Consider the following 25,953-nt stretch of genomic DNA (forward strand, 5'->3'; position numbering starts at 1 on the left):
GTCTCTAGCTTAAACCTAAAGAGAAATGTGCACATCTCTACCTTTGTTCGACATATTTAAAGGAGCAGCTGCACTACAAAACTCAAGAAAGTAGTAGAAAGCACTACCTCTGCTACTAAACACTTGGATTAGCAGTTTCCTCAGCATGGTTAAACATTCTTTGGACTATCAGGGCCTGGAGATACTGCTACTCACGGCAGCAGTCTGTTTTGAATGTGGGAAAATACATTCTTGATCTGCATATAGCAGAAGGATTGGACTTCCCTGTGGTGTTCTCCTATTACTTTTCAAGACATCAGTTTCTTTCACTTCAGAGTCAGAATCAATGTTCACTATTAAATTATTGAAAATATTAATGTTTGGAATATTTTAAATGGCATATGTGTACTTCTACTGAACTACATTCCCTCATGATGTCCTTTGTCTTTACTCTCCAGTCATCATGAAACTAGTATAACCATTATTTTTTGACTACAAAAGTTTGTTTTATGACCTCTACATGAATTACCCCAAAGTCAGTGATTCTTACCACATTAAGTCTGAAGAACATTTAAAATGTGTTTTGCTAATGATGAAATCACTTCAGAAACCATGATGAAATAACTTCTAAATATAGTACTTAATAACTAACTCCAAAATATGTTGGCATATGACTAAAGTCCATAATCACAGATTTTAAACTGACGTGCACTAAAGTAAACAGCTATAAAGTCATTCTACCAAATGTATAAAAAGTGCAAAATATGAAATTACTACACTGCAATACTTTTTGAAGGGACTATTTCTACTTTACAAAACTGATTTAAGATTAAAAGGCAAAATGGAGAAGCACCTACAGAATGCACCTAACCATGCCAAACCTCAGATTTGGGAACCTGGAGGTGACCATTCCATTTCCTCAGTCCTGTCCCTCTTTGTAAATGACGACATCTGATGCCTTAATTGCCAGAAAGGCAATTGATTTGATTGATCTTTTTTTGCCCCTGGGTCTTTGGTTCTTGTTATGAGATTTTTTTTTTTGCAAGCACACGGGCTACCTTTCATGAAAATCAATGGGCACTGGACCCCACTGGATTTCCCACTTTTTCATTCCTTGTGTCCACAGACACCTGTACGTGCTGTGGGGCATGAAGGAACTCCAGTCATGCATCCAAGTCACTATTCCTTGTGCCTCAAAATGTCTAGTTTTATTAGCTTTGTTGGTACCAAGTCAATAAAACCCAAGCACACAGCTCTAGTTGAAATATAGTCCTTGCCTTCTGGGCTTCCTTCCAGTACATTTTGTTATCAAAATCCAAGACAAAGAATTTCCAGACCCATACCATACTCTCACCTAATGTTCATGTGTCTCTATTGCCTGGCAACAGAATTTTCCCTGGCAATGTTTTCTGGCCCCAAATTTGGCCCAAGTTATTTAAGAACTACCTCCTACCTATACCTTTCTTAGAAACCACAAAAGGGTGTACTCCCAGACTTTTCTAGTTATGGTCATTCAAACTGGGAGGCCCCTGAAAATGCAATTTTCACACTCAGTGCCACCCAGAGCTATAGTATTGCTTAATGTCCAAGGTCACAGAGCTCCCTGGGGCGGCTGGGAAACCCAACATGCTGGTTTTTATTCTTCTGAGGATGTTTAACCAATACATTTTGCCCTGCCAATGGATGCTCTAGCAAGTGAAGAGAAGAACAAAATGGTTTAACACTAGTGGTAAAGACCTGAGAGAAATGGAGTAGGCATGTACCAACTCATCTTTATGTGGTTTATATTACCTAGATCAGAACAGAGATTAAAGGCTTTTCCTTTCCAAGCAAGAAACCCAGCTATAATATGTTCTTATACTCTGTAGCCAATCACAGAATTATCATGTACAGAAAAGACCTCTAAGATCACCAACTCCAACCATCAACCCAGAAAAAACCCTCTGAGCCCACTAAAGCATGTCCTGAAGTGCCAATTCTGTATGTTTTTTGATGACTGGTGACTTCTCCACTTCCCTGGGCAGCCTGTTTTAGTACCATAATACTTGTTCAGTAAAGAAATTCTTCCTTATATCTAATCTGAACCTCTCCTGGTACAGCTTAAAACCATTTCCTCTTGTTCTATTTTTAATTACTTGGGCGAAGAGGCCAACACTCACTTCACTACATCTTCTTTTCAGGTAGTTGTAGAGAGTGAAAAAATCTCCACGCAGCCTCCTCTTCTTTAGACTAAACAATCCCAATTCCTTCAGCTTCTACTCACAGGGCTTGTTCTCCAGATCCTTTGCCAGCACTGTTGCCCTTCTCTGGACCTGCTCCAGCACCTCAGTGTCCTTCCTGGCCCAGAACTGAACACAGTACTCAAGGTGAGGTCTCACCAGTGCTGAGTACAGGGTCACAATCACTTCCCTTCTCCTGCTGGCCACACTATTCCTGATACAAGCCAGGAAGCTGCTGGTCTTCTTGGCCACCTGGGCACACTGCTGGCTCATATTCAGCCAGGTGTTGACCAGTACCTCCAGGTACTTTCCTGTCTGGCAGCTTTCTAGCCACACCTGCCCAAATCTGTAGTGTTGCGTGGTGTTGTGGAAACCAAAATGCAAGAGCTGTCACTTGGCCTTGTCAAACCTCACACAACTGGCCCTCATCCCATCAATCCAGCCTGTCCAGGTCCTTCTATAGAGCCTACCTACCTTCAAGCAGATCAACACTCCCACCCAATTTGGTGTCAGCTGCAAATCTGCTGAGGAAGCCCTCAAACTCCTCACATAGACAATTGATCAAAATTATTGAACAAGACCCCCCATAACTGAACACTGGGAGACACCACTGGTTGCCAGCTGGATTTAAATCTCTTTCCTACAACCTCTGGGCTCAGCCATGCAGCCAGTTTTTTACCCAGTGAAGAATACACCTACTCTGCCATGAGCTGCCAGCTTCTCTAGGAGAATGCTGTGGGAGACAGTGTCAAAAGCTTTACTTGAAGTCCAGGCAGACAATGTCTATAGCCTTTCCTTTGTCCACTAGGCTGGTCACCTGGTCACAGAAGGAGATCAGGCTGGTCAAGCAGGATCATCCATTCCTGAACTCGTGCTGGCTGGGCCTGAGCACCTGGCTGTCCTGCACTTGCATCGTGAGCACACTCAATATTAACTGCTCTATAGTCTTCCTTGGTACTGAGGTCAGCCTGACAGGCTTATAGTTCCTCAGATCCTCCTTTCAGCCTTTCCTGTAGATGGGCATCACACTGGTAACCCTCCAGTCATCTGGGACCTTCCCTGATAACCAAGACTGTTGGCAGCTTATGGAGAGTGGCTTGGAGAGCTCCTCCTGCAGTTTCCTCAATACTGTCGGGTGGATCCTATCTGGTCCCATGGACTTGTGTGTGTCCAGGTGCCACAGCCAGTCCTTAACTGCTTCCTCCTGGATTATGGGGGAGTTGTGGTGTTCTCTGTGCTTATCTTCCAGCTCAGGGGGCTGAATACCCTGAGGGTAGCTGGTCTGACTGATAAAGACAAAGGCAAAGAAGGTATTAGGTATCTCAGCCTTTTGCTCAACCTTGGTTTTAGTGTTTCCCTACCCACCCCATATCTAACAAAGGATGGAGATTCTCCCTGGCTCTCTTTTTGTTCTTAATGTATTTGCAAAAACTTTTTTGTTGTCCCTTATGAAAGTGACCAGATTGAGCTCCAGCTGGGCTTTTGCCTTTCCAGTTTTCTCACTGTATGACCTAGCAAGATCCTGTACTTGTCCTGGGATGCCTGCCCCTTCTTCTAAAGGTGGTAAACTCTCCTTTTTTCTCCCAAGCCACAGAAGAAGCTCCCTGTACAGTCAGGCTGCCTGTCTCTCCCACCAGTTTTCCTTAAGTAATGTGGGGACAGCTTCCTCCTGTGCCTTTAAGATTTTCTTCTGGAAAAAAATCCAGCCTTCCTGGACCCCTTAGTCCTACAAGACTGTCTCAGAAATCATATACTTATTATTTATGCAGAAATGATGTTGGACTCTCAACAGAAGCTATAGGCACAGGCAACTAGAGTACTTGCTTAAGATATTGAAGATAGGAGTTCAAATTCACTTAGGGAGGGGAGTGAATTGGATTGTATTTCCCTCATGCATCCTGAGATGGTTAAGAATACCTTCCCTCTTGTGAGGAAATGTTAGTTAACACAGAAGACATTAAATCTCACTCTGATGAGTGAGGGACGATTTGCCTCCCAGTAGCCCAAAAGCAGGTAATTGAGTCTCTGGAAAAAAAATTACTTGATACCTTGCCTTGGTATTTTCCACTGCTAATGCAACGTGTGCCAACTTCTGAAGCCCCTAATTTGGGACACCAAATAGCACCTGGGCAAGAATAGCACCTGGACAACTGTTGGACCTCCTCTGAGGTGCCAAGAAAATAGGCAAAATACTATTGAGCCCCGAGGTTCTCAAATGTCTTTTTCCAAGGAGCACAGGAATCACTGAAAACAATAGTGTGGCAATGATTCATGATGTGGCAAGTAACTGAAAAACAAATATTGAATTATGTGTTTTATTTAGGAGAGATGCTGCATTACTTTCAACAAACAGGACCCATAAATGCATAGGGAACACAAATGTGACTGATGATGCCAATTTATTATTTCAAAGTGTTTGGGAAAAATTCCAATATATGCCTTTTCTTTTATCCCTGTACTTTTTTTGCTGGCAGATTTCTTTGCTATCTCCGTGTCTCTTTTTTTTTTTTTTTTTTTTTTTTCAGAATCCATTGCTGTCAACAGAAAATGTCAGTTATCCATTTTCCACTGATGAATTAAAGTTTCATAAGTACTGTGTGTTTCATCATTTCCCTCTTGAAGCAGTCACACTCATCTAATAGCACAGGGCTGGCACCTAGGTGCTAATGAAGGCATGCACATGTGATAATTAACAAGATTCCTGTTAAATATTTATAAGGCTGAGAAATGGAATGCAGAGGGAAGACAAAACACTGTTTGACATTACCTGAATTTGCTCGAATGGTACTTCAAAGCTGAAAGATTCATTGTAGTAGGGATTCAGAGTGTTCTTTTTAATTGTAGTCTTTTTCTTCTTCAGCCTCTTACCATTCTGCATCAGATGGATCTTCACATAGGGATCTAAGTAATCAAGAGAAGGAGAGCTCAGAAGGCCATTTCAGTGTGTTGTCTGCAGATTTTAATACCATGCATTTAAGAGCCAAGTAAAAAAATATTTAGCAACATTTTGTATTTAAATAAAGTCCTAATTTCCACTATAGCAAAACTCCTGTACAATTGTAACGTGTTCCTGATGGAAAAAGGGTCAAAACAATTATTGCGTTATCTCCTTAACATTGCAAAGGAGTGGTAAATTCCCACCTAATTTTGTTCCATAGCTCATTAACCATTCTGGAAATGTTTTTACTTTAACATTATTTATTCACTGTAAACATTTCTTAGCAATGGAGCTGCAGGGTGGTTTTCCCAAGAGCTGTGAGTGCTGCTCTGAAACAGCACCAGCAACTCTTCCCATTGCTGCTTGCGGGGCTGCACCACGGTTTCCCTGTTCTCTGACCTCAGTGTCCCTGCCTTTGGCTGACAGACAGATTGCATGGCAAGAAGAGACTTACCCCTTAAATACTGGTCCTCTACCCTAGTACTATGTGCAGCCAAAGTAAGGTGCAGGCCACAGCATCAATATAAATTACAAATTGTTTTTGCTTCTCTCTATTGAATTCCCGTTGTTATTTTGTACAACTTCTGGTGGCCAATTGACAATTGACTCGGTACCTAATTAGGTATTCCTTGCATAAGCAAAACTCTCATGGATGTTAATGCCATGAAGTGGCATCTCAGTGGTTATTTCAATATTTCAATAGAAATTTTGCCCTTTTAAAGGAATTGTGTTATCAGTCTTTACATAGTTACAAGAGCCACGATCCTATCTAATTAATGAACAAGCAGGTCTTCCCTGGTGGTGTTAATCAGCAGTACCTTCACTGAGCTCAGATATTTTTCTGCATAGGCCTACCATGAAGCACTTTGTGTATATCCTTTACAACAGTCTCTACTGTTACCAAAATATGGTTAGGTATCTTTCCTTGGCTTTAGGTATCTGAACTGTGACATAGTTCAAGGCAACCCCTCCCTCTATTGGACCTGTAGGACCTATACAAAGTGCCAATGATCCACAAATAAATCAGGAAAGCCTGAATGCAAAATGTCAAAGGAAAGGGCTTCTCCTTTCCTTATTGAGAAAGAGGCTGGGGCTACAGAAGAAGAACAACAAATGAACACAGAAATTAAATATTATCACTCTAAGCAAACCCTACTTTATGACTCTGTGATGAAATTCATGCTTGGATTGTCTGAGAAGAGTAATTTCATTCTGCTGACTTACTGTGGAGGACCTAGGAGTCTGGGAAAGTTAAGTTATTGGAGTGACCTGGCCACAGTCTACAATACCTCTGAAGGGACTCTAATTTTGGTAGTGGACTCTTCAAGACAGCAGACAAAGGTATAACACAACCCAATAACTGTGAGAAAGACCTAGACAAATTCTGACTTTGAAATAGTCACGCAATTTAGTTGTAAGATTACTGAAACAGCTGAAGTAGCTCCTCAGTGTTTGTGGTCAATTCTCTGTTACAGAAGGTTAAGGTTCTTCTTCCCTAAAATGGACTCAAGTTCAAACAGAAATTAAATCTGGGTAGATTTACACTCGAGGCTCGGCAGGGGATCGCAGGGTTCCTTCTTTCCTAGTTTCAGAGGAAAGTATTAAAAAGTTTACTTATCACAAAACCACTGCAAATCACAATGGTGTGTCCAGCTCAAGTAAGTGGATGGGCCATTAAAGATATTAACAGAGTTTCTCCTCATTAGGTTGTACATCCACTTCCTATTCCTTGAGGTATCCTGGTCTTATCTAGTTCTCCCCTCTCTTCATTCTTCTGTGTCTCATACATCACCTCCTCCACAAGTGCATTATCTTCAGTTACACTCTCCCGTATCCCATGAGATTATCCCCAACTCCCTCAATTCTCCAGTGATCTCTTTGCTTGTGATCTGCACAGACAACCTGATACCTAAGCACAGACTTTCTTGTGACTTTGTGAATAAATCTGTGAAAAAGACAGATGCTGTTCTAATATAAAAGAAGACAAACTGCTTGGAGTCTATTACTAGAAGAAGGGAGGATAATCAAAAGAAAAGAGAAACTCTTGGAAGTACCAGCCTCAGTGATTTTTCTGAGATAGAGTTTAATGCTAATGGAAACATCTTTTCTTGCTACTTGCAACATAACCTCAGTGCTGGCACCATTATTCATGCTGAGTAATACTTTAATATGTAAATAGTATCACTGAATAAGTGAGATTTGTAAGGATGACAGAACTAATACTACAGCTCATCAATGATAAATTGCCTGTTAAGTGAACAGCCTGGGCATGAAGGGTAGAATTGTTCTTACCAAGGAGAAATGTCTACATCTGAAGTCAGTGAAAATAAGCAAGTATTTCTCTTTATGTTGTCCAGATTGTTATCTCATTCCAAAGTAAATATCTGCCTTTGATCAAACAAGTTGCACCCTAAAATATTTATTTATCTCCACAAATACAACACACTACTTGCTTTCATGTAAACAGTTACACTGAAGAAATTTCAAGTTACAAGAGTTGTATATTGCTCTATTTTCCCCTCCAGTTTTATTCCCTTAGAGTAAATAGGGATTTAGGTCCACATTACATCCACAGGTATCTGTGAGCGATGGATGTCCCTCTGCTAAAAGGGATGAAATGGCTGTGTGTCCTTTCCTTAATAATAGCATTGCTAAGCAATGTGTGGGATTAAATAAAATTCTGCTATTTATTCCCTCATTAACGTCCTAGCCATTAATGTTAAAAAAGATGTAAAGCTCATACCTAATTGTGCAGTGTAGATTTTAAAACAACATCTTAAGGGAGACTTGCTGAACAGCTTTAAAAACACTGGGGGACTAGCTGACACATTCTGTTTTCCTGAAGTCTGCAGTAAGATGCCAATACATTATTTGAAGGGTAACAGAAATGGTATGTAAAAACAGATAAAGGCTTCTGGAGTCATTTGGACTGTGAGGCATAGAGATATAATTAGAACCCTCTTAAAATAATGACTAGTTCATCATCCTTGTGTTGTAGAGAAGATGCATTTCATTATTAGAAGTTTTAAAAAAGCAAATTTACAGCTGAAAGGAAGTATTTCAGCTCAAAAGAGGAAAATCATGGCTAATGACAATAATAGAGGAAAAAGTGGAACTTGGGAATAACAGTTTGTGAGTGAATTTTAGGAGCAAAAACTTACTATAGGGATCAGTAGCTAATGAAAATAATTTTCCACATAGGTAGGAGAGAATCCAGCACAAGAATTTCCAACTGTATGGATCTTCAGCAAAAAAATGTCAACACAGCACTCAACTTAGGATGGCTTGACTACAATGGTTTAATCTGAATGCAAACATAAGGACTGTGCTGATCTTTGATAAATATTTGTAAGGCTTCTGTAATCTAATGAAAATATAAAAGCAAGTGCCTAGAAGGTTGAGAAATTTAAAAAATGCCTCAGGGATACCACTGGACTTGATTGGGTGTGCAATTACAGTCTCAAGCCTACATGCAGGGTGGGACTAACAGTTTAAACAAACAAGCAAAAAATCCCACACATACCTGTGCACTGGGATCAGGGAAAACCCTCTACAAGCCCTGAGTAAGCCTAACATCACTAACAGGAAAAAAAATTGAGCCAGAAAAAACTAGTTGTAGATGCAGCTGAATAAAGTTTCTTACGACAAAAAAACCCCTCAACTGCAGTAGGATGATGTTCTCAACTCAAAAGTAGAAACTAAGAAGAAATACAGTATCAGAATTGCCTCCAGCTGTATTTTTTTTTTTTTGTCTTAAAAATGTTCATGATTACTTGGTGCTAATTAGCACATTCTTTTCCCCATCAGAAGAAAATTTATGCCAAACCCATGCCAAAGCACACATCACTGTCATTTAGAGCAAAGGTGTCAGCAGACAGTTCCATTTGAAGAAGAAGAACAAATTCCTGAAGAGCTCAGCAACTGATCCAATAACTGAAGAAAATTAGGTTTGGAAATATAGCCTTATAAATGGCTCTGAAAACACAGTTAGGACAGGGGTAACTTGCAGGGTGGATTGTTTAGTTCCATGATAAAGATCCATGCTAGACATTATGGAATCACTCTCATCCTGCAAACAGTGCCAAAGTGTGGAAAGCTGAGGAAAGGCCAAGCTGGAGCCAGAGCAGAGGCAGTGCCAGGTTCAATATTGAACACCTACCCTCTTCCTTTTCCACCCAAACACCCTTCAGACAAAGCTTTTTTGTCTTTCAGGAGTGATAGCAGGAAGAACAGGAATTTTGTGCAGCAACTTGATTTGCTACAGAGACCGTGACAGGGATGAAGCATCAGCAGTACCTGCATGCTTGCCTCTGCTTTGCTATGGAAAGCAGCAGGGCTCTGAGAGCAGAGCAAAACAGAGCAAGCTTTCCTGGGAGTTCATATTGATTTGCTAATTTTTGCCAAGGATCATGGGACATGCTCCCTCCGTGGGCATATAAACACTTCTCTCCCGGGAGAGGGATGATTCACATGATGCCTGTGGTGTCTGGGTCATGGATAATTTGCCCGGAGTTTTTCTTCTGGTTATTCACGTATGGATGACAAGGGATAATTGAGGTCTCTAAAATAATGAGTTTAGAGTGATATTGTGCCTGGATTGTATAAAACAGTATTTTTCAGGTGAATTGAAAGCTTCAAATGGGAAGGAAAGCCAGAGGGGGAAAATGTGTTATCTGAGGAAGAAACAATATATGGTATAATCACTAAGAAGGAGTAAAAGTACTATGACACATTCTAGATTACATAAAAGTAATAGTTTATTTTCATTGACACAAGCTGTTGGGCCTTCTACCTTCCTCCATAAATGAGCAAATTAAAGTTGGAACATTATTTTTAAGGAGCAGCTGATGTCTCTAGGGAAATACTGGAAAATTTTCTCACTAGAAACAATTCTCTTGGTATAAAACACAGGGTTTGTGGGTTTTTTCTTTTCACATTTCACTAAAAACAGGATTTTTGATTTTTTATTTAAAGTTTATTTGCTACATAATCACCAGTCCTCAGCTAATATTTGTATTTTGCTACTTGAAACCTCATCATAGTTTCCATATCCCCACTGGACTCTAGATTAGTTGATGTTATAGGCCAAATCTTTAGCTGTAGCCTGTACTTGACCAATATACAGGGAAAAGGTGGGTAGCGAAAGTATATCCTGTAGATTACTGTGTAGCACCTACGCTAGACCCCAGCTAAACACTTTTGAAAATAACTTTAAAAAGAAGCCTGAAGATTGAGCAGTGCACCTGGGAGATTCTTCCTACACCATCCAGTAGCTGAGTGGCTATGAATGGAGTTGAGAAATAGAAAGCAGCCCAGATGGGCTGCCAGAGTGGCCCTGTCAGCTGTAAATGGTTTAGTTAAAAAGAATCACATTACACTTGCTAACATCTGCCTGTGCCCCATGGGTGGATTGCTCCAGATGCAGGGCACGCACACACAGGGAGTGCACTGCCCATCATGCCCTTTCTTGCTCCAGTTGTATGCCCCAGTGTGACAAGTTAGATGATTCTGGATTAAATATTTCCATCAGCACTGTTAGTAGAAGATGCTCTAAGACCAGATAATTTAGAAATTAAAACATCTGCAATTTCATGTTCAATAACATTAGACAGATTCTCATTAGAGTCCAACAATCCTACATGTATAGTGGGGAAGAAGGTGCTGGAGCATAAGAACTAATAATTGTCTGCCTATAAAAAAAGTTAAATGAAGAGTGTAGCAAAGCAGTCTCAAAATAACACTGTTGTGTAGTTAGATGAACAACAAGTTGCTGTTGAAATGCTGAATTCAGGCAATTGGAGCTTTGGGAAGAAGGAGGTGCTGTAAAACCATCAGGGAGCCAACAATTCCCTCATTCGAGAATCCCAGGCTGAGGGTGCTGAACATGTAAAGCTTACACTGGAAACAGAAATGTTCACAGTGGCCTAAGGGCTATTCAGCCAGTATTTGAGTCTGCAAATCTACCCACAGTGCTTCCAATTGGAACACAGCAAAAATTGTTACAGGACCAGATGGGGAAAGTGATAGAAACCAAACCAAACCAAAAAACCCACAAAGAAACCAAAACTCTTATTTTAAAAATGTCACATATTAGTGCTTACAAGCTTATGATTAAGTTTACTGCCAGAGCAAGGGTTGTGGATCAGTCTTGCATCCAAGCAGTTCGCTTCAGCAGTTACCCACAGACAAACAATGAAGTGCAGAAAATGTGGGTTGAACCAAGAGGAAAAAGTACCTTGAATTTTGGCTGTGGATAAGCACAAATACTCCTGTGGAAAAGAAAAGCCACTCAACCAAGCACTTTGTAAATGTCATTGCAACGAAACTAGGAGCATTAAAGCAGTAAACCTTGCTCCCTTGTATTTGCACCAAAAGGGAAGGAAGTGACTGCTCATGAAGCTTGAATGTAGTCAGGAGGGGGAAACCTGGCATGACATTTTAAAACCTTAACAGACTGGAGAAGGGCACCTGCAAGACTAGATGTCCTGGTTTGAGAGGACCAAGATAGAAAAACCCTGCCTGGAACACCACCAGGAGCTGTCAGCCCACTGATGTGGCAGCTGTGATGCCTATGGGAGGAGAGGATGGTTCAGGTGACCCAAATGGACCAATCACAATATTCCTTCCCAGTATATATAAAGTGTCTCCCAAGAGAGCCTGGGTGTAGGTGCTACTTGGGTTCAGGTTTCCCTGTCATGATGTGGTTCCTGCTGCTTTTCCTTGTTTCATTACTGGAGGTTTTACCAATCATTTATGAAGACAGGTCACCTTCTACCTGCTCAAGGTTTTTCAGCTTTAAAGTCTCTCTCCCTTAACAGAGAACATCTGCACAACCACTGTTCAAACTCTGTCATTGGGTAACAAATGAAGAAATTAAAAAGTACATTGTAATATTTCATTTTTGTATCCAAATAGAATGAATGCAATAGCAACTAAGATCAGGAAGGCATTAACAATAAATGGTGGGTAGATATTAACTGGGGCTGCTGATTCCAGGGCAGGAATTCAGACAGAAACCAAAGCAAACTGGCAATACTTCAGGCAGCAAACTCCAGCAGACTGCTGAGTTTGAATTTATGTAAAGCCTTTTGATGATCTAAAGAAAAGAGGAAATTATTTTATATTTATTAAATTGGTGGCACTGAAAATGCTGGAAGATTGTACAGAGAGGCTTAGACAGATTCAAAATACTGTCCTCAAGTGACCTGAGGAGAAGGGAGGGGGGAATACATTTTGACTGAGGAATAATGACAAGCAGAAGAATGGAGAGAGAAGCAGAAGCACATAATATAGAAAAACACAAAAACCAGAAGGTTAAAGAGCAGACCATGTGGAATGTTTTAGCAGAAAACAAGAGGAGCTAGGTGCATTAATGATGGACCCCACTGGACTGTTAGTGAGCACTTTGATGTCCTTGATCTGAGCTTGCTCTCTAACAAGGCCATGCTGAGAGGGGTACCAATATCTGGTATCTCATCTGAGCCACATACTGCTGACTGGAGGCAACAGTTCAAAAAATCAGTCTGAAAAAAACAGCACAGGAGGAGCATCGTATGGCAAAGGATGGCGATTGGAAGGGTCAGATACCTGGATGGAGACCTGCCTCAGCACACCTGGAGAAAGTGTGATGGAGAAGAATTACACTTCATCTTTTCAATTCTTGACAGTTTTTCTACAGCTGTGCCAACTTAGGTTTATCTAGTATTATCTATTATTTTGGGGGGGCTTATCTACTTTGTTTAAAAAAAACCCCAAAACCAATTAAATGCTGACTTTTCTCTCCACTTCTCTTTTGTTGATAACCAAGGTGTTAAACTGCTAATTGCTGATGAAGGAAATGTTCTTCATTTGGCTGAAGGGATCTGAACCTACATTTTCCACCTCTAAAGGGAATGAGTCAGGTTCTCAATCTAATCTGCTGAGAAGAACATCGTATTTTTTGTATTCTGAATTCATTTACTCAGTGGAGAGAAGACTGGTGTGAGCTCTCCTTTCTTTCAGTGCCCTTACCCACCTTGCTTGCGTGATCATCACCTTTGGGTCCATGCTCCTTTGGATATTTGCTGCATAGAGCTATTTGCCTGCATTCTGGATTTAGGAATCCCACTGGGTGTTGCTGCTGCTGCACGGTGGTGTAACTTCCAAGATTTTAGGGGACTGGACTGGAAGAAACCCAGGGGGGTTTACACATTTTTGTTACTCAAGAATTCCTATTTGCATTGAAATGTTTCTTTGTGCTTCCAGGCTTAAAGAGCTGGGATTACTGTCCTGAGGAAAATTACTGCTCCCCACAGAGACAAGGGGGAGGATAGATAGCTAAAAACAACTGGAAGAAAGAACAAAACAAACAAAAAAGCATTTTCTTTTTCTGGAAACAGTTGACACACCTTTTCCCTTCACAAATTTCTGACTGATAATAAACACATTCCTCTCCTGGTCTCTCCCCTTCTCCTCAAAAACCCACCCATCTAAAAAACTCAGACCTGTCAGTTGTGAGGCCAAACACATCCTAATGCCAAGCTGCACTGGGGACAGAGAGGAGTTCCAGTACTACTGGGCAATAAAGAAAACCCCATCAGAGTGAGTGGCAGTACTCATTCAAAGAAATCACTCAACCCTGAAACACAGAGATCTGCTAAAACAAAAACTGGTCTAACTGCTGTATTAGCCACTTACTGTAGGCAGAATATACATTTTGTGCTACAGACTCTTCATGTCAGCATCACCACAGTAAGGTTTTATAGCTTGACTGCACTTTAGTGCTGTACTACTGTGTTGTGATTGTCTTTACATGGAAAAAAGCTAATATACCCTGCTCAAGGGTAATCTGCAATCTCTCCCACTGAGGGTTAGAAGGAATATACTCAAAAGAAGACAAAAACAGTGAGAGAGGCTGCCTCACATCAAAACCACTGAACTAGCACATTGTTTGCACATGAGAGTGTTTTCAAATATGGCAAACCCATACACTTACATTCCAAAATAATGTTAGGTGAGCTGGGAGGAGAAGCACAGGATAGCAAACATAGAAACACAAGGCAGCAGTATGTTTTATCTACATATGATAAAAAGAGCAGGAAACACCCAATTACCTCATCTAACACAAATGAGTCACCAGAAAAATGCAAACCAATGTACTGCAAAAAGTTCTGGTATTTGTATGAAAAAACCTATTGCTTCTATTTAATAAACTGCTTTTCTCATCCAGGTAAGCTTTCAGTCATCAGAGACATGTTTTTTTGTTCAGATGATTAAGCTAGAAATAGCATTGAGAGCTAATACTGCAGGAATGCTGCAGTACAGAAGGAATAATAAAAAAAATAGTCTTAAAACATCAGTGACTAATAGTAAAGCAACCTGATCCAAATTCTCCATAGCTGGGAAACCAACCCTAACTATGCTTTATCAAGGTTGTTACTTATTTTAAGAGCATATCAGGACTTTCAAGCTACATTTCATTAATTAGTGCCTGTGTATAAAGTGAGTCCAGCAGTTTGGTTTTCAGTCTCAGCTTGAAATAACACTTCTAGAACTTTTTCTGTCTAAAACATTGATGTGTATATAGATAATGGATCTCATTCTGTTTCCATGATTTCTCTGTTAGATTTGAGGTTTCAGGAAAAAATGTAAGTGGAAGGAGGGAGCTACATGACTGCAAGCTTGCCTTTAGCCTACCAAACATGCATTCAGAATTACTTGAAGAAAATACTTCACAGCTCTTTTCCCCCCTCCTTCCTGATTTCTAACACATCTCAGCAGGGTTTTGCAAAGTCTTCTGTGTATTCATATAGGCTCTTTGAGGCACTTAATTTTAGTGTGACTCAGAGGATCAAAGTCTACTGCCTCAACACATATACCATGAACCCCATATATGAAACCTAAAGAAGCTCATGATACATTTATTTGTGCCTATTTAGACACAGAGGCCACATGAAACTTCTCCCTACTCTCTGCTCAGAGCAAAAGCTAAGGACAAGCCCAGTTGAGGTATTTCCAGGTGATGCAAAGACTTTTGGGATACTGCAAGGGAAGAACTGCATGCATCTGTCCCAGGAGTGGGCCTGAGCCATTCTGGATTTTCCCAGTATTGTTGGGAAGACTGGCTTTGTTTTGGATTGAATTTAACCACAGGAAAAGAAAATCAAAAGACGATTTTCTTGTGATGGGCAACATCTTCATCTCAGCACAAGAAATTATGACACAGGCTACATTTATCAGGTCAACTGAGTTATATTTGTTTTTCAAAAATGACAGCTGAGTGAAAACCTATTTTTCAGTGTCACAAAAAAAAATTAGTTTTGAAAAGCCTGAAGGTCAGCTTATTAACTGGAGTACTTGCAGACGAAGGGCTGTGAGGCTGCACACCCCATTCCTGTCGATTCCACGTAATGAGAAGCAGCGACCTGAAACTTCAGGCAAATTTTTGCTTAGACAAAAGTAACATCTACATTATGCCAACTGAAGAATGATGTAGGTGCTGAAATACTCAGAAGAACAAACAATTTACTTTGTTTGCCCCAGACAAGTTACAAAAAAGAAAAAGACCAAGAGATATTTAAGAGCTAACACTCAAGACAGACTAAAGAACAAGTGTTCAACTACTTACAAGTAGCTGAAAGCAAAAGTACAAGACAGAAAATCACCTTTATCTTGGCACAAACCAGGACAGAAAGGCCAAGAGCATGTGCAGTAAGAAAGCTCTGCTGCTGAGAATAGTCCTGCTATAAGATGAGGACAGTTTGAAAAGTGGCAGAACTAAGTGAAAGCTGGAAGTATTTCTGATAACACCAATGTCTCGTGCCCCAATGTACCTGAATTCTTCAAATTGTCCCAGCAATATATTTAATGGCATGAATGGACATTTGACCAACTTGTTCACCACTTAGTGTACACCACTTCAGCTTAAAAGGCAGTCAGATGCAACACAACCCATCAGAAATCCAAAGGTAGATGATAGTTTTCAGCTTGGATACCTGCTACAAATGTGTACAGCAGATAGCCAATTGGGTACAAAAGCAGTGGAGAAATCTGATCTTGTGCTTCACTGACAAACCAGGTTGAATCTGGGCAGCTCAGCACATTTCTGTGGGCTGCTCCATTGAAACAAGTCCTTGATGTAGTCTAGTTAAAGGATCACGATTTATAATAAAATCAAATAACCCAGGAATCCACAAAGCACATATGAATTTCAGAAACCCTTTGGCTCTCCAGAATTAAAAGCAGAACTATTTGAAAAGGTAAGCCTATGTGCTTGTGGGTATTAGATGATGAGGAGGAAGAGGATGACAGAGAGGTGAAACTCCTAAGTGTTTTTATTTGGAATCAACAGATTGAAACCATAGTGAAGGAAAGGTAGATGATGCTGCTTCTAATCCAAAACGGTCCTTGTTGTGTATTATAAAAAATATAAATAATATCAGTGAAACTAAGTTTGAAAAGCAATACTTTTTTCAAGCAATGTTTGCTAAATTTAGAATAGATTTTCAACGATATTAAATACTTGGAGTTTTAGAAAGGTCCATTTTCAAAGGAACCTAACTCCTTTTAAAATCACTGGTAAAGACATGAGGCAGTCAATTCCCCTGAGTCCCAGTGCATTAGTCAGTACCTAGTTGTCTAGTACCTAGACAACAGATCTCTTTTTTTCTTTTTTTTTTTTTTTTTTTTTTTTCCTGTGAACAATGAAAGACAGGGCAATCACTGAAGAGAAATAAGAAATAATTTAAATTCTTTTTGTTTAATGTATATGCCATTAATGGCAACCAGCAAACAACAATTATTAAATTTGTGGATTTCAGAAAGGAAAGAAAAATCAGAGGTAAGGTCACAAATGTTAAAAAGAACGACATATGGAGAACTGAGGTTTTTCATTTTAAAACAGCCAGATATAGCAAACAATAACTTGCCTTACTGATTCTCTCAGGAGAGACAGGGAGAGAAAAAGGGAGTGCCTCTAGTTAGCTTGCTATTAGCACAAAGGAAAACAATTGCCAGGCTTAGGTAGGATTTAGCATTAACAAATGCTTATCACAAAGTCATATCACTTTACACTATTGCTCTGTATTTGGAATGCAATTCATTTTCAGCTCCATATTAACCTTTTAGAGACCCTCCTCTGTGGAGGAATTTAAGCCTTGGGATTTTGGTATGTCACCAGAAAAAGGCCATGACAAGATTTGGTGAGTTTGACAGCCTATTATCTGAAAAACACTTTATTAAAAGGAAAAAAAAAAAAACCATCACAAAAAGTTGGTTTCCTTCCATAACGGTCAGCAGGTACTTTAGAGCACAGAGAGGTTCAGGTTGTTGAACCAAATAGATAAGAAAAACAAAATAAAAGAGGAAATGCTAAGTTTTGTTTGCTTTTTTTTTCAGTTCCCACAACATAATATTCCTCTGTGCCATACTTAATCCCCTCATACTGCAACAGCACGATTTTAAGCCATATGCTAATATCATTAAAACTTTGTCATGATGTAGACAATGTTTCCAAACTTACTGAAAAATAAGTTTTCTGATGTGATCAAGACAGACCATTCAGCTGGGTAATGGGCAACAATTTGTATTCTTACCTTAAAGAAAGACAAAAGCAGTGATTTAGTGAATAGTGAAAGTGATAATTTCAGCGTAGGTGGGGAAGCCCATTTTCTGTTTCTTATTAGTTTTAGAGCAAGAACTGTCTTTGTTGGTCTCTGCAGGACTCTTTCCCTGCTGCATTCCAGCAGCCAAGAGGAGCCCTCTGGAAGTCAGACAAAATCTGATGTCACATCCATATTAGGAATCAAAAGGAGTAGCAAAAACCCCTGGCTGAGCAGAGATAAATCAAAAGGGCACTTGTTTGCCTTCCAGCCAAATGAGTAAAGTACAGAGATTGAGGAAAAAAACCCCAAACAATAATTAAGAAAACAAATTCAAAGCAGTAGGAATGACTGCTTCTTTATCTCTCTACTTTTATAGTTCTTCCAACTGAAGTGTAGCTGAAAATCAGACTCGCAGATATGAGTGAACACTATTTCTTTTTTTTTTTTTAATTTTTCTTTTTTGTTTGTTTGTTTATTTGTTTTTTTTTTTCCTGTGGAGTGAAATAATCCTAAGATACATCTCAATGATTGGCTCCAAATATTTTTAACAGCTTCTTTTGGGCTGGAAAGGCATTGTTATACTGCAGTGGAGCCAGTGTAAATTGCTCTGGCTCTACTGACATAAATGCCAATTTACAGCCAGTCTGGCCCATCCACCAAGATTTCCCCCAATCGTAGATGTAGTCTATGGTGATCGTCCTTGTAGCCCATATGAAATCTCACCTGTAGAACAAGCTTTGCTAATGATTCAGCATTTTGTGTGTGGGGGCAGGACACAGGACTTGCTATTAAACTTCTGTGCACGTACATGGATGCATTTTGAGCAATCTGTATTAAAGAGGGTCTGTAAGAGAGCAAATCCATTCTGCTATTAGTGAAAGGATGCTATTTCATTTAGATGTGACTGAAACCTACAGATTTTATATATGCTGTACAACAGTGAGGGACAGGTCTGCAAGACACGAGTGTGCAGCCTGAAATATGCGGGAAAGTCCTAATCTTATTTCATGGCATTCAGGAGTCCAAAGTCAGTGTATAACTCATCCTGTGAAAGCTCTCTGGATCTACTCTCAGCACTGCAGACGTGAGCTGGTAGATGCAGGCACTCCAGATGCCATCCCCACAGAGAGCCAGGCACCAGCCCCACAAGTGTGACAATGTGGCACATCCCCTTCTGCTACTCAGCATCCCACCTCCTCTCATACTGCATGTCAACATGCTTAACAAAATCAGTGCTTAGTTAAAGTTTGGGTTTCTACTCTGAAATCCAGATGAGCTTTGTTTTTAGCATCTGTTATTCCACAGAAACAAAACAGTCTGGAGAGTAAGCAAAACCAGGGAGATGGATACACTGTTGAGCAACAACAGTATTTCAGCCTTTGTAACCTTGCATGGCACTTGCGATGGTTGTCTTTGGTTACAATGGGTAGGGAAGTGTCATATCCACACGTTTTTCTAACCCTCAGCCATTAGGTCTTGTGGCATCCCTTGTCTCAAACAACCAAAATGAACGGGATGGCTCCTTCACAGAATTTAATTCAAATGGTTGTAAAGACAGTAGCAGAAATCATATTTTTCCTGTGGAAGTATTGCCACCTCTTCTGATGGGAGAGGTGGCTTTTGGAAGGTTGTAGACTAACAATGAAAAAGAAGATTGTATGTATGTCTTCTCTTTGTTCAGGGGAAAAAATCAGTAGTATTCTGTCAAACAGCATGTGGTCTCAGTATGAAAATAAGCAATGGCTGAGGGAATGAGAAATAGGATGGTAGTCATGACTTTCTGCAGCTTCTGAGACAAGAATAAAGCTGCAGTTTCCTAATTACATAGTGCTCACTCTCCAGCATACTGATTTCATCGTTTTCTTTTCTTTTCTCCTTTCTTGCTAAGGCATTGTAGTTGCACAGAGCTGTCAGTTCCAAGAATGTTGATTTTCTGAAAGCCAGTTTTAACTATTTAAATATCCACAAACTATGTAAACATTGACAAATAAGTACTGTGTACAATACTGTGAGTTGCATCAAAAGTCTCCTATCCACCCCAAAAAACAAAGGAAGGGAAAACAGAAGCTCACAGGTCATGACAGCAACCAGTGGTGGAAGATCAGGGAACACACTTTGTTAGGGTGTCCCACAATGAAGAACTTATCTCCAGTGAGAATCTGGAAACTGGACCCCACCTTGGGGCCTGGGACAGCTTCAATTAAAGGCAAATTCTGGCTGATTCACTCTGAAAACCAATGTGGTGGCACCCAGGGGATGCACATTGATAACTCAGCCCACAACCATCTTGCTGATACTCTGAGTTCACTTTTCTTTTTTAGCTGGAGTGATCAAGGAAGTTGCATTCTGTTTTCTCAGTTATGTTTGGTGGTTGATATGAAAAGCTGGTGTACTGGGTGGGCATTTACAGAACCACAGATCTCAGAATTACCTTGGTTGGAAGACATCTTCAAGATCACTGAGTCCAGAAATTACCCTAACACTGACAAGACCCTAACTAAGCCATATCCCTAGGTACTATGTTTATACAACTCTTGTTTAAGGGGAGTAGGGAACCATGAGGTCTGAAACCCTGTTTCTCTCTATTACAGTTTATGGGACTTGTACCTATAGTATTGACTGAAAAGATACAAGCATGGCAGAGTATTTGCAGAAGACCCAATTTTGCAAGAAGTTCACTACGGTTTCCTTCTCAAGGCAGTCACTACATATTTTGCTAGAGATATTGCTCACCTATAGAGAAGTATTGTTCAATTAAAAGTTAATGTCTAAGGAATAACACAATTTACATCAAAAGGTGCAGATTGCAAAGAAAAACTGAGAAGAATATAGCTTTCATGCTACTACAATTTTCTGTCAATTAACTTTTCCTCAAATCAGGTAGAACATAAACTGACTTACTGAAAAACATTTGGTATTTTGATTAATTTTTTACAAAATAAAGGCTCAAAATGCCTTTCAAGCGAGGTTTGTTATATAAATTTGCCTACAACACCTTATGTGTGGCACAGCAGCATTTCAGATTTATTTTTCATAGCATCCATCTCATGCTAACCACAGCAAATTCTAGACAGGGAAAACCCATAGGAGCTTTTCAAAGGCCCTGTGTTCTCCTGCTTCTCCTGGAATTATCAGTGGTTTTGCTTCCTAAACGTTTGAACTTGCCATAAACACATCTTGGTACGTTAAAGTATTGTCCTTCACTCAACCCCATACTGAAAATACATTAGATTACAGAAAGATTTGGCATTTATTAAAAAAAACCAAACACACATCTACTCCAACTTTATGTGGTTTGTAAGTAAAGAAGTGACTTTGCTAGCCATTTCTAAAGCATTAAAAAGCCAACCGTGTCATCTCATATGTCTTCCTTCAGTTTCTAATGCAGGCAGAGAGCACAAAGGCTGTGAGAAAGCCTTTTATCATTTGCAGTTATTGACTGGGCTGGAATACATTATTAGGTAGCTCAGAAACTTTTAGCTAAAGCTTCTTTGCTTTGAAAAATGGCTGAACTCCCAAGTGAAGGGAAGCAAGCAGTCTAACTTCAGATCAGTGGTTGTTATTATCTATAGAAACCTAACATATTTTACGGAAAAATTGTGGGTAGCACTTTAAATGACAACCTATTTTCTACTACATTGCCACAATACTCCAAAGTTTTTTCGGGTGTTCTAAATCACTTCAGAACAGAGACAAAGTTGATTTGAGAGAGTTTTAGCTGCCTTCAATGATAACATCTTTTATTTTTAAAAAATATATATCAGAAGGCAATGGCAATTCAAAAAAATAGTTGCTTCAGTAAGAGTGAAAGTTAATGTTTTGTCCTGAGCCTCTTTAACCAAGATGCAGGCAATCTTAAATGTTGCAAGTTGACACTAAAGTGTAGGTGGAATCCTTTTCTCCTGACAGCTTCTTGCAGCTGCTAGTACATAGTGGCAACCACAAACTAGAAAGTCAAAGTTAAAGGCTGATATTATTGCTGGAGTAACGCCAAGAACTCTGCAAACCCATCATATAAAATTCCATATTTTATATAGTTTTGCAACTTTTTAATATATACAAATGTATTTCTTGCAGTTAGGTTTGCCTTTGTGTATGTCTTCTCTTCCAGTACGGATCAGAATCTGGACCTTATTCTAAGGCATCAGTCTATTCTCTGATCAGAAAACCCAGTGAAGGAGACTGTCACTAATATTTACACCAGCAACTAGCTCCTGTAGGTACTGTGTCAATACAGAAGTGAGACTGCAAAATCTAAGAATATTCAAATATTCAATATTCAGTACGCAAACTAAGAATATTCACTGCTGCCAACTCAAGGGATTTTCTCACAATCCCTGAGATATAGAGGATATCTATGGAAGCCTCAGTTTCTCAGCATTATGTTATCATGAGAGATTCTTAGCTTGCATTTCAGATAGAAAATAACTTCTCTGACCCTCATGGATAGAAATAAAAGCCTGAAAGCACAGACTGCATTTCTTCAAATAAGGAATAATTTATTTTTACTACTTAAAGTGTATTTATTTTTAAGTCAAGAGCAAGAATTTGGAGAACCTGGGCTTGGCAATGTCACTACTATCCTCTGCTTACCAACAGCATGCTCTGATCTAAGCCTCCTGTGACCTTTTTCTTATGTCCTCTCTGTCTTAGTTCCCATTTCAATCACTGTCAACACACAGTGATAAAAGCTTTAAAAGCACTCTCAGAAAGGACTTTTACTGGTAGGTTTGCCTGACATTTCTCCCAGGAAATGTTCAGAACCGAGTGAAGTCAGAATCAGAGAAAATAAAGTCTTTAGAAAATTCTTGTTGGCATCCTCCTTGGAGCTAGGATGGTGGCATGACTAACATACTGGACTGGGTAAAAGATCAAAATAGACATGGGAAAACTACCAGAATTGTATTGGTTGGCTCGCTATCAGGTCAGCATGAACTCATCCACCCAGGTGTTCTCACCATTTTGATAAATATTTTTCAAAATACTGTAGTCTGTGTTACACTGCTTCTACTGTTGGGAGAATGCTGCATTTCCTACAGCTGTCTCCCAGCTTGAAGTGTGATAGAAAGCTCTTTTCTCAATTATTTAGGCTTTCTCCTGAGGAGAAATTAAAGCAATTTAGAAGACTAATCAGACAAAAGTAGGGTTTTGAAGTGCTGGACACAAAAAGTCCTCCCTGCAGTTTCCACAGCAAAATAGCCGTGCCATTTAATTCTCAGATGGTGCCTGTTTATTTTGCTTTGGCTTTGTTGAAAATCAACCTTAGAGCTCGGTGAGTGTGAAAGAAAGGTGGAACCCAAGAGGAAGGGACATAGGAGAGCGGTGACTCAGTGGCTTCTCAGGAGCTGCTCTCAGACTGTCACGAAGAGAGCAGCACCTGAGTTAAACTCTTCCTCTGAATCACTTAGAAAGAATCTGTCCTTTTCTGCTGCTTGCTAAGGGAGATAAGGGGAAGAAAAAAGGCTCTGTCTGTAGTTTAACTATTGTCCTAAAGATTCCTGACCAGTCTGCTATTCCTCATCTTGACACGAAATGCTCCTGGGACATCTGCATTTTATCATGCTCAGTTACAAACACTAAGTTTCTTGTCCTGGTTTGGTAACTTTAGGATAACTTTAACTACAGTTCTCCCTCTTTCTCTTTATGTCCTGACTGTAGAAGGTAACTATCTCATATTTGCTTATAATGGGCTCAAAAAAATTTGATCTATCTCTTAAAGAAGTTTTGAGGAAGAAGTAAACATCCAGATCACCACTGATTCATAGCACAGGACATGTGACTTCTAGAGATGGTTGCCCATGACTGTGAACTGAATCAAGATTTTGCCTTCCAGAATTGAATTTTATTTATACACGTAAAGAGGGAGTGGAAATACTAAGACCATACAATCTGATCTTCAGTAGACATGTGCACTATTTCACCAAATTATTACTTCATCAAGACAGATTCTTCTGACCAGCCTAAAGATGATCTTTTAGAACCAGATTTATGGGCTTTGGGCTGCTCCATCAGCTCATATCCTCTGACTTTAAGGTCTTTTCACATGAAATCTCTCGGGATGACTTTCTTAGTCTTCCAAAGGCTTGGCAGAATTAATAAGATACAATTCAAAGAACAGCAGCACATTCATATCTGGGCTCAGAGTCAATAAAAACAACTGACTGGTTTCAAATATGACCTTTCTTAAGAAGTGCAAGAGGCCAGCTAGCTAGTCTTCACATAATCATTCCCCCTAGAAGGTCACTTTTTTAATTTAAAGGGATGATAGAGTTGTGTGCCACAACCTGCTTGCCCTTTTCTTACAAAAAACTAGAGAGGGACAGAAGGAAGAGGTAAGGAAGTAGCATTGAACCTAATGATTAGGAATCTTACCTTAAAGGTGGGTGAAAGGGGCTGAAGTCCCTCCTCCAGTGAACAGATATTTATTTATAAAAGTTGAATAATTTGGGCACAGCTATAATTTAGGTAGTAAATAATCTAGTGTAGAAGAGGACTTCTCTGGAAAGATGCTCTGGTTCCCTGCTCCAAATGGAGTTTTCCCTCTCCGAATGCCAAATTTGAAAATCCTCCTGGCTGTGCTTATTCACAGAAATAGAAACCCTGGTACTGTCAAAAGTTTTGAGCAACTCAGAGGAGCCTAAAACTATCCCTTTTTCTAATTTGTTGTCTTGATTTGCTAAGCAAAGCACTCCTGTAAACACTGTTATTTTCATGCCATCCTTTCCTATAACAGAAACAAAAATTTCTGGCAGTGATTGACAGTCCTCCTCTGGCATGTTAAGGTAACTCTGTGTTCTGCACACGCAAGGCATCCCAGATTGCATTTACAAGCAATTAAAAATGCTACATGCAACAACTTAAGATAAACTGAGAAGAACTGGCCAAGGCTGTTGCAGCCTGTGGAGTTCCAGCAGAGCAAGCAGCCGGGCAGTGCCCAAGAAGTGAGTCAGGAGGATTTTTTGCGATTTTTGCTTGACTAAGAGCTCTGCGTGACACACATAAAGTAAAGGCAGGCACAATTATAGCGTTTATTGTCATGGAAACACAAATTCCCAGCTAGTGCTCAGCAGACAAAGACTGCTGATCAGTGAAAATTATGTGTTGTTCCCCCACAAAAGAAGAATAAGGACCACATTGTGTTGCATATTTAGATGCTAGCCAGCACCCTGCTAGGTCCTGATCCCAGCCTCAGACCCTGTGACACAAAAAATGAATTGTGCTGCCCAAAACTGCCTTTGAAGCAACCGCAGTGAGAAAACTGAGAAATGGATTCTAACAAAGCAAAAGACAAGGAGGTACTTCAGACAACATCAGATAATCTAAAACTGTACACAGATCCTTGCTAGAATAAATGGGCACATCACTGTCATCATTGGTGAAATTTTAGCTGTTCAGATAAGGTGAGAATTAGGCCAATAATCCCCTACCAGACCAAATTATGTAGGTACTTATCTGTAAAGGTTACCTTTGTTCTCTTTATAAGGGAATTATCTCCACAAAACCAGTTACTTGGCCACTTAGTTATACAACCATGAAGGAACACCACCATTTCTGTCATTAGTTTATGATTGTCTTGGATCACTATTAATTCCAATAGTGCTATATAGTGATAATGAATCACAACAGGGGCACTGTTTCAGATATTGTAGCACAATAGATCCACCAGCCTAGAACAACTACCTGCTGCATTAGGATAATTCTATAATTGTTTTTTTGTCCCCTGTTTATTTTCTCTGCTCTCAGCTTCCTAATCTGGGCAAAAACTATAGTATTTCCCTCTTTGATAAATGCCCTCAATTTATTTTTTTTAATCAGTCTGCCTGTTTCAATTCAGATCCATAGTCAAGTCCACCAGACATCAAGATCAGCAAGCGAAAAGTCATACTTGTCAAAACTTGAACAGTCACCCTTAAATAATTCAACATTTAAAATATCAGGAACACTCAATTTAAAAGCAACATGACATACTCAGTTGTTCAAAATAATGTAATTACCTTTTTAAAGACATGGTCTCACTGCTTTACATCTTGCTAAATTATTTACATCTGTGATATATAACCATGCTTTTACAGCCTGGCAGCACTCTACATCATCTTTCACACAGCTACATGATTGAACACATCTTTGTTGAACTAGAAAATCACATTCATGCTCATCCCTAGCCCCATTCCCGAACAATTATTTTTTTATCTTACAATCTGAAGTTCAATTTAAGGACTGAGGAGAGATGAAAACT

General features: G+C 39.7%; 1 protein-coding gene across 3 annotated transcripts in view; it reads right to left on the bottom strand.

The window, feature by feature from the left end:
• The window catches only part of SYT1 (synaptotagmin 1), a 338,121-nt gene that overhangs the window by 5,076 nt on the left and 307,092 nt on the right, over window positions 1-25,953 (bottom strand). For all 3 annotated transcript variants that reach the window (XM_071766359.1, XM_071766352.1, XM_071766370.1), the window contains one exon: window positions 4,966-5,099. In XM_071766359.1, coding sequence (XP_071622460.1) covers window positions 4,966-5,099 — 134 coding nt within the window. The remainder of the gene's footprint in view (window positions 1-4,965; window positions 5,100-25,953) is intronic.

This window comes from Heliangelus exortis, chromosome 1 (assembly GCF_036169615.1).
Source record: "Heliangelus exortis chromosome 1, bHelExo1.hap1, whole genome shotgun sequence".
NCBI lineage: Eukaryota > Metazoa > Chordata > Aves > Apodiformes > Trochilidae > Heliangelus > Heliangelus exortis.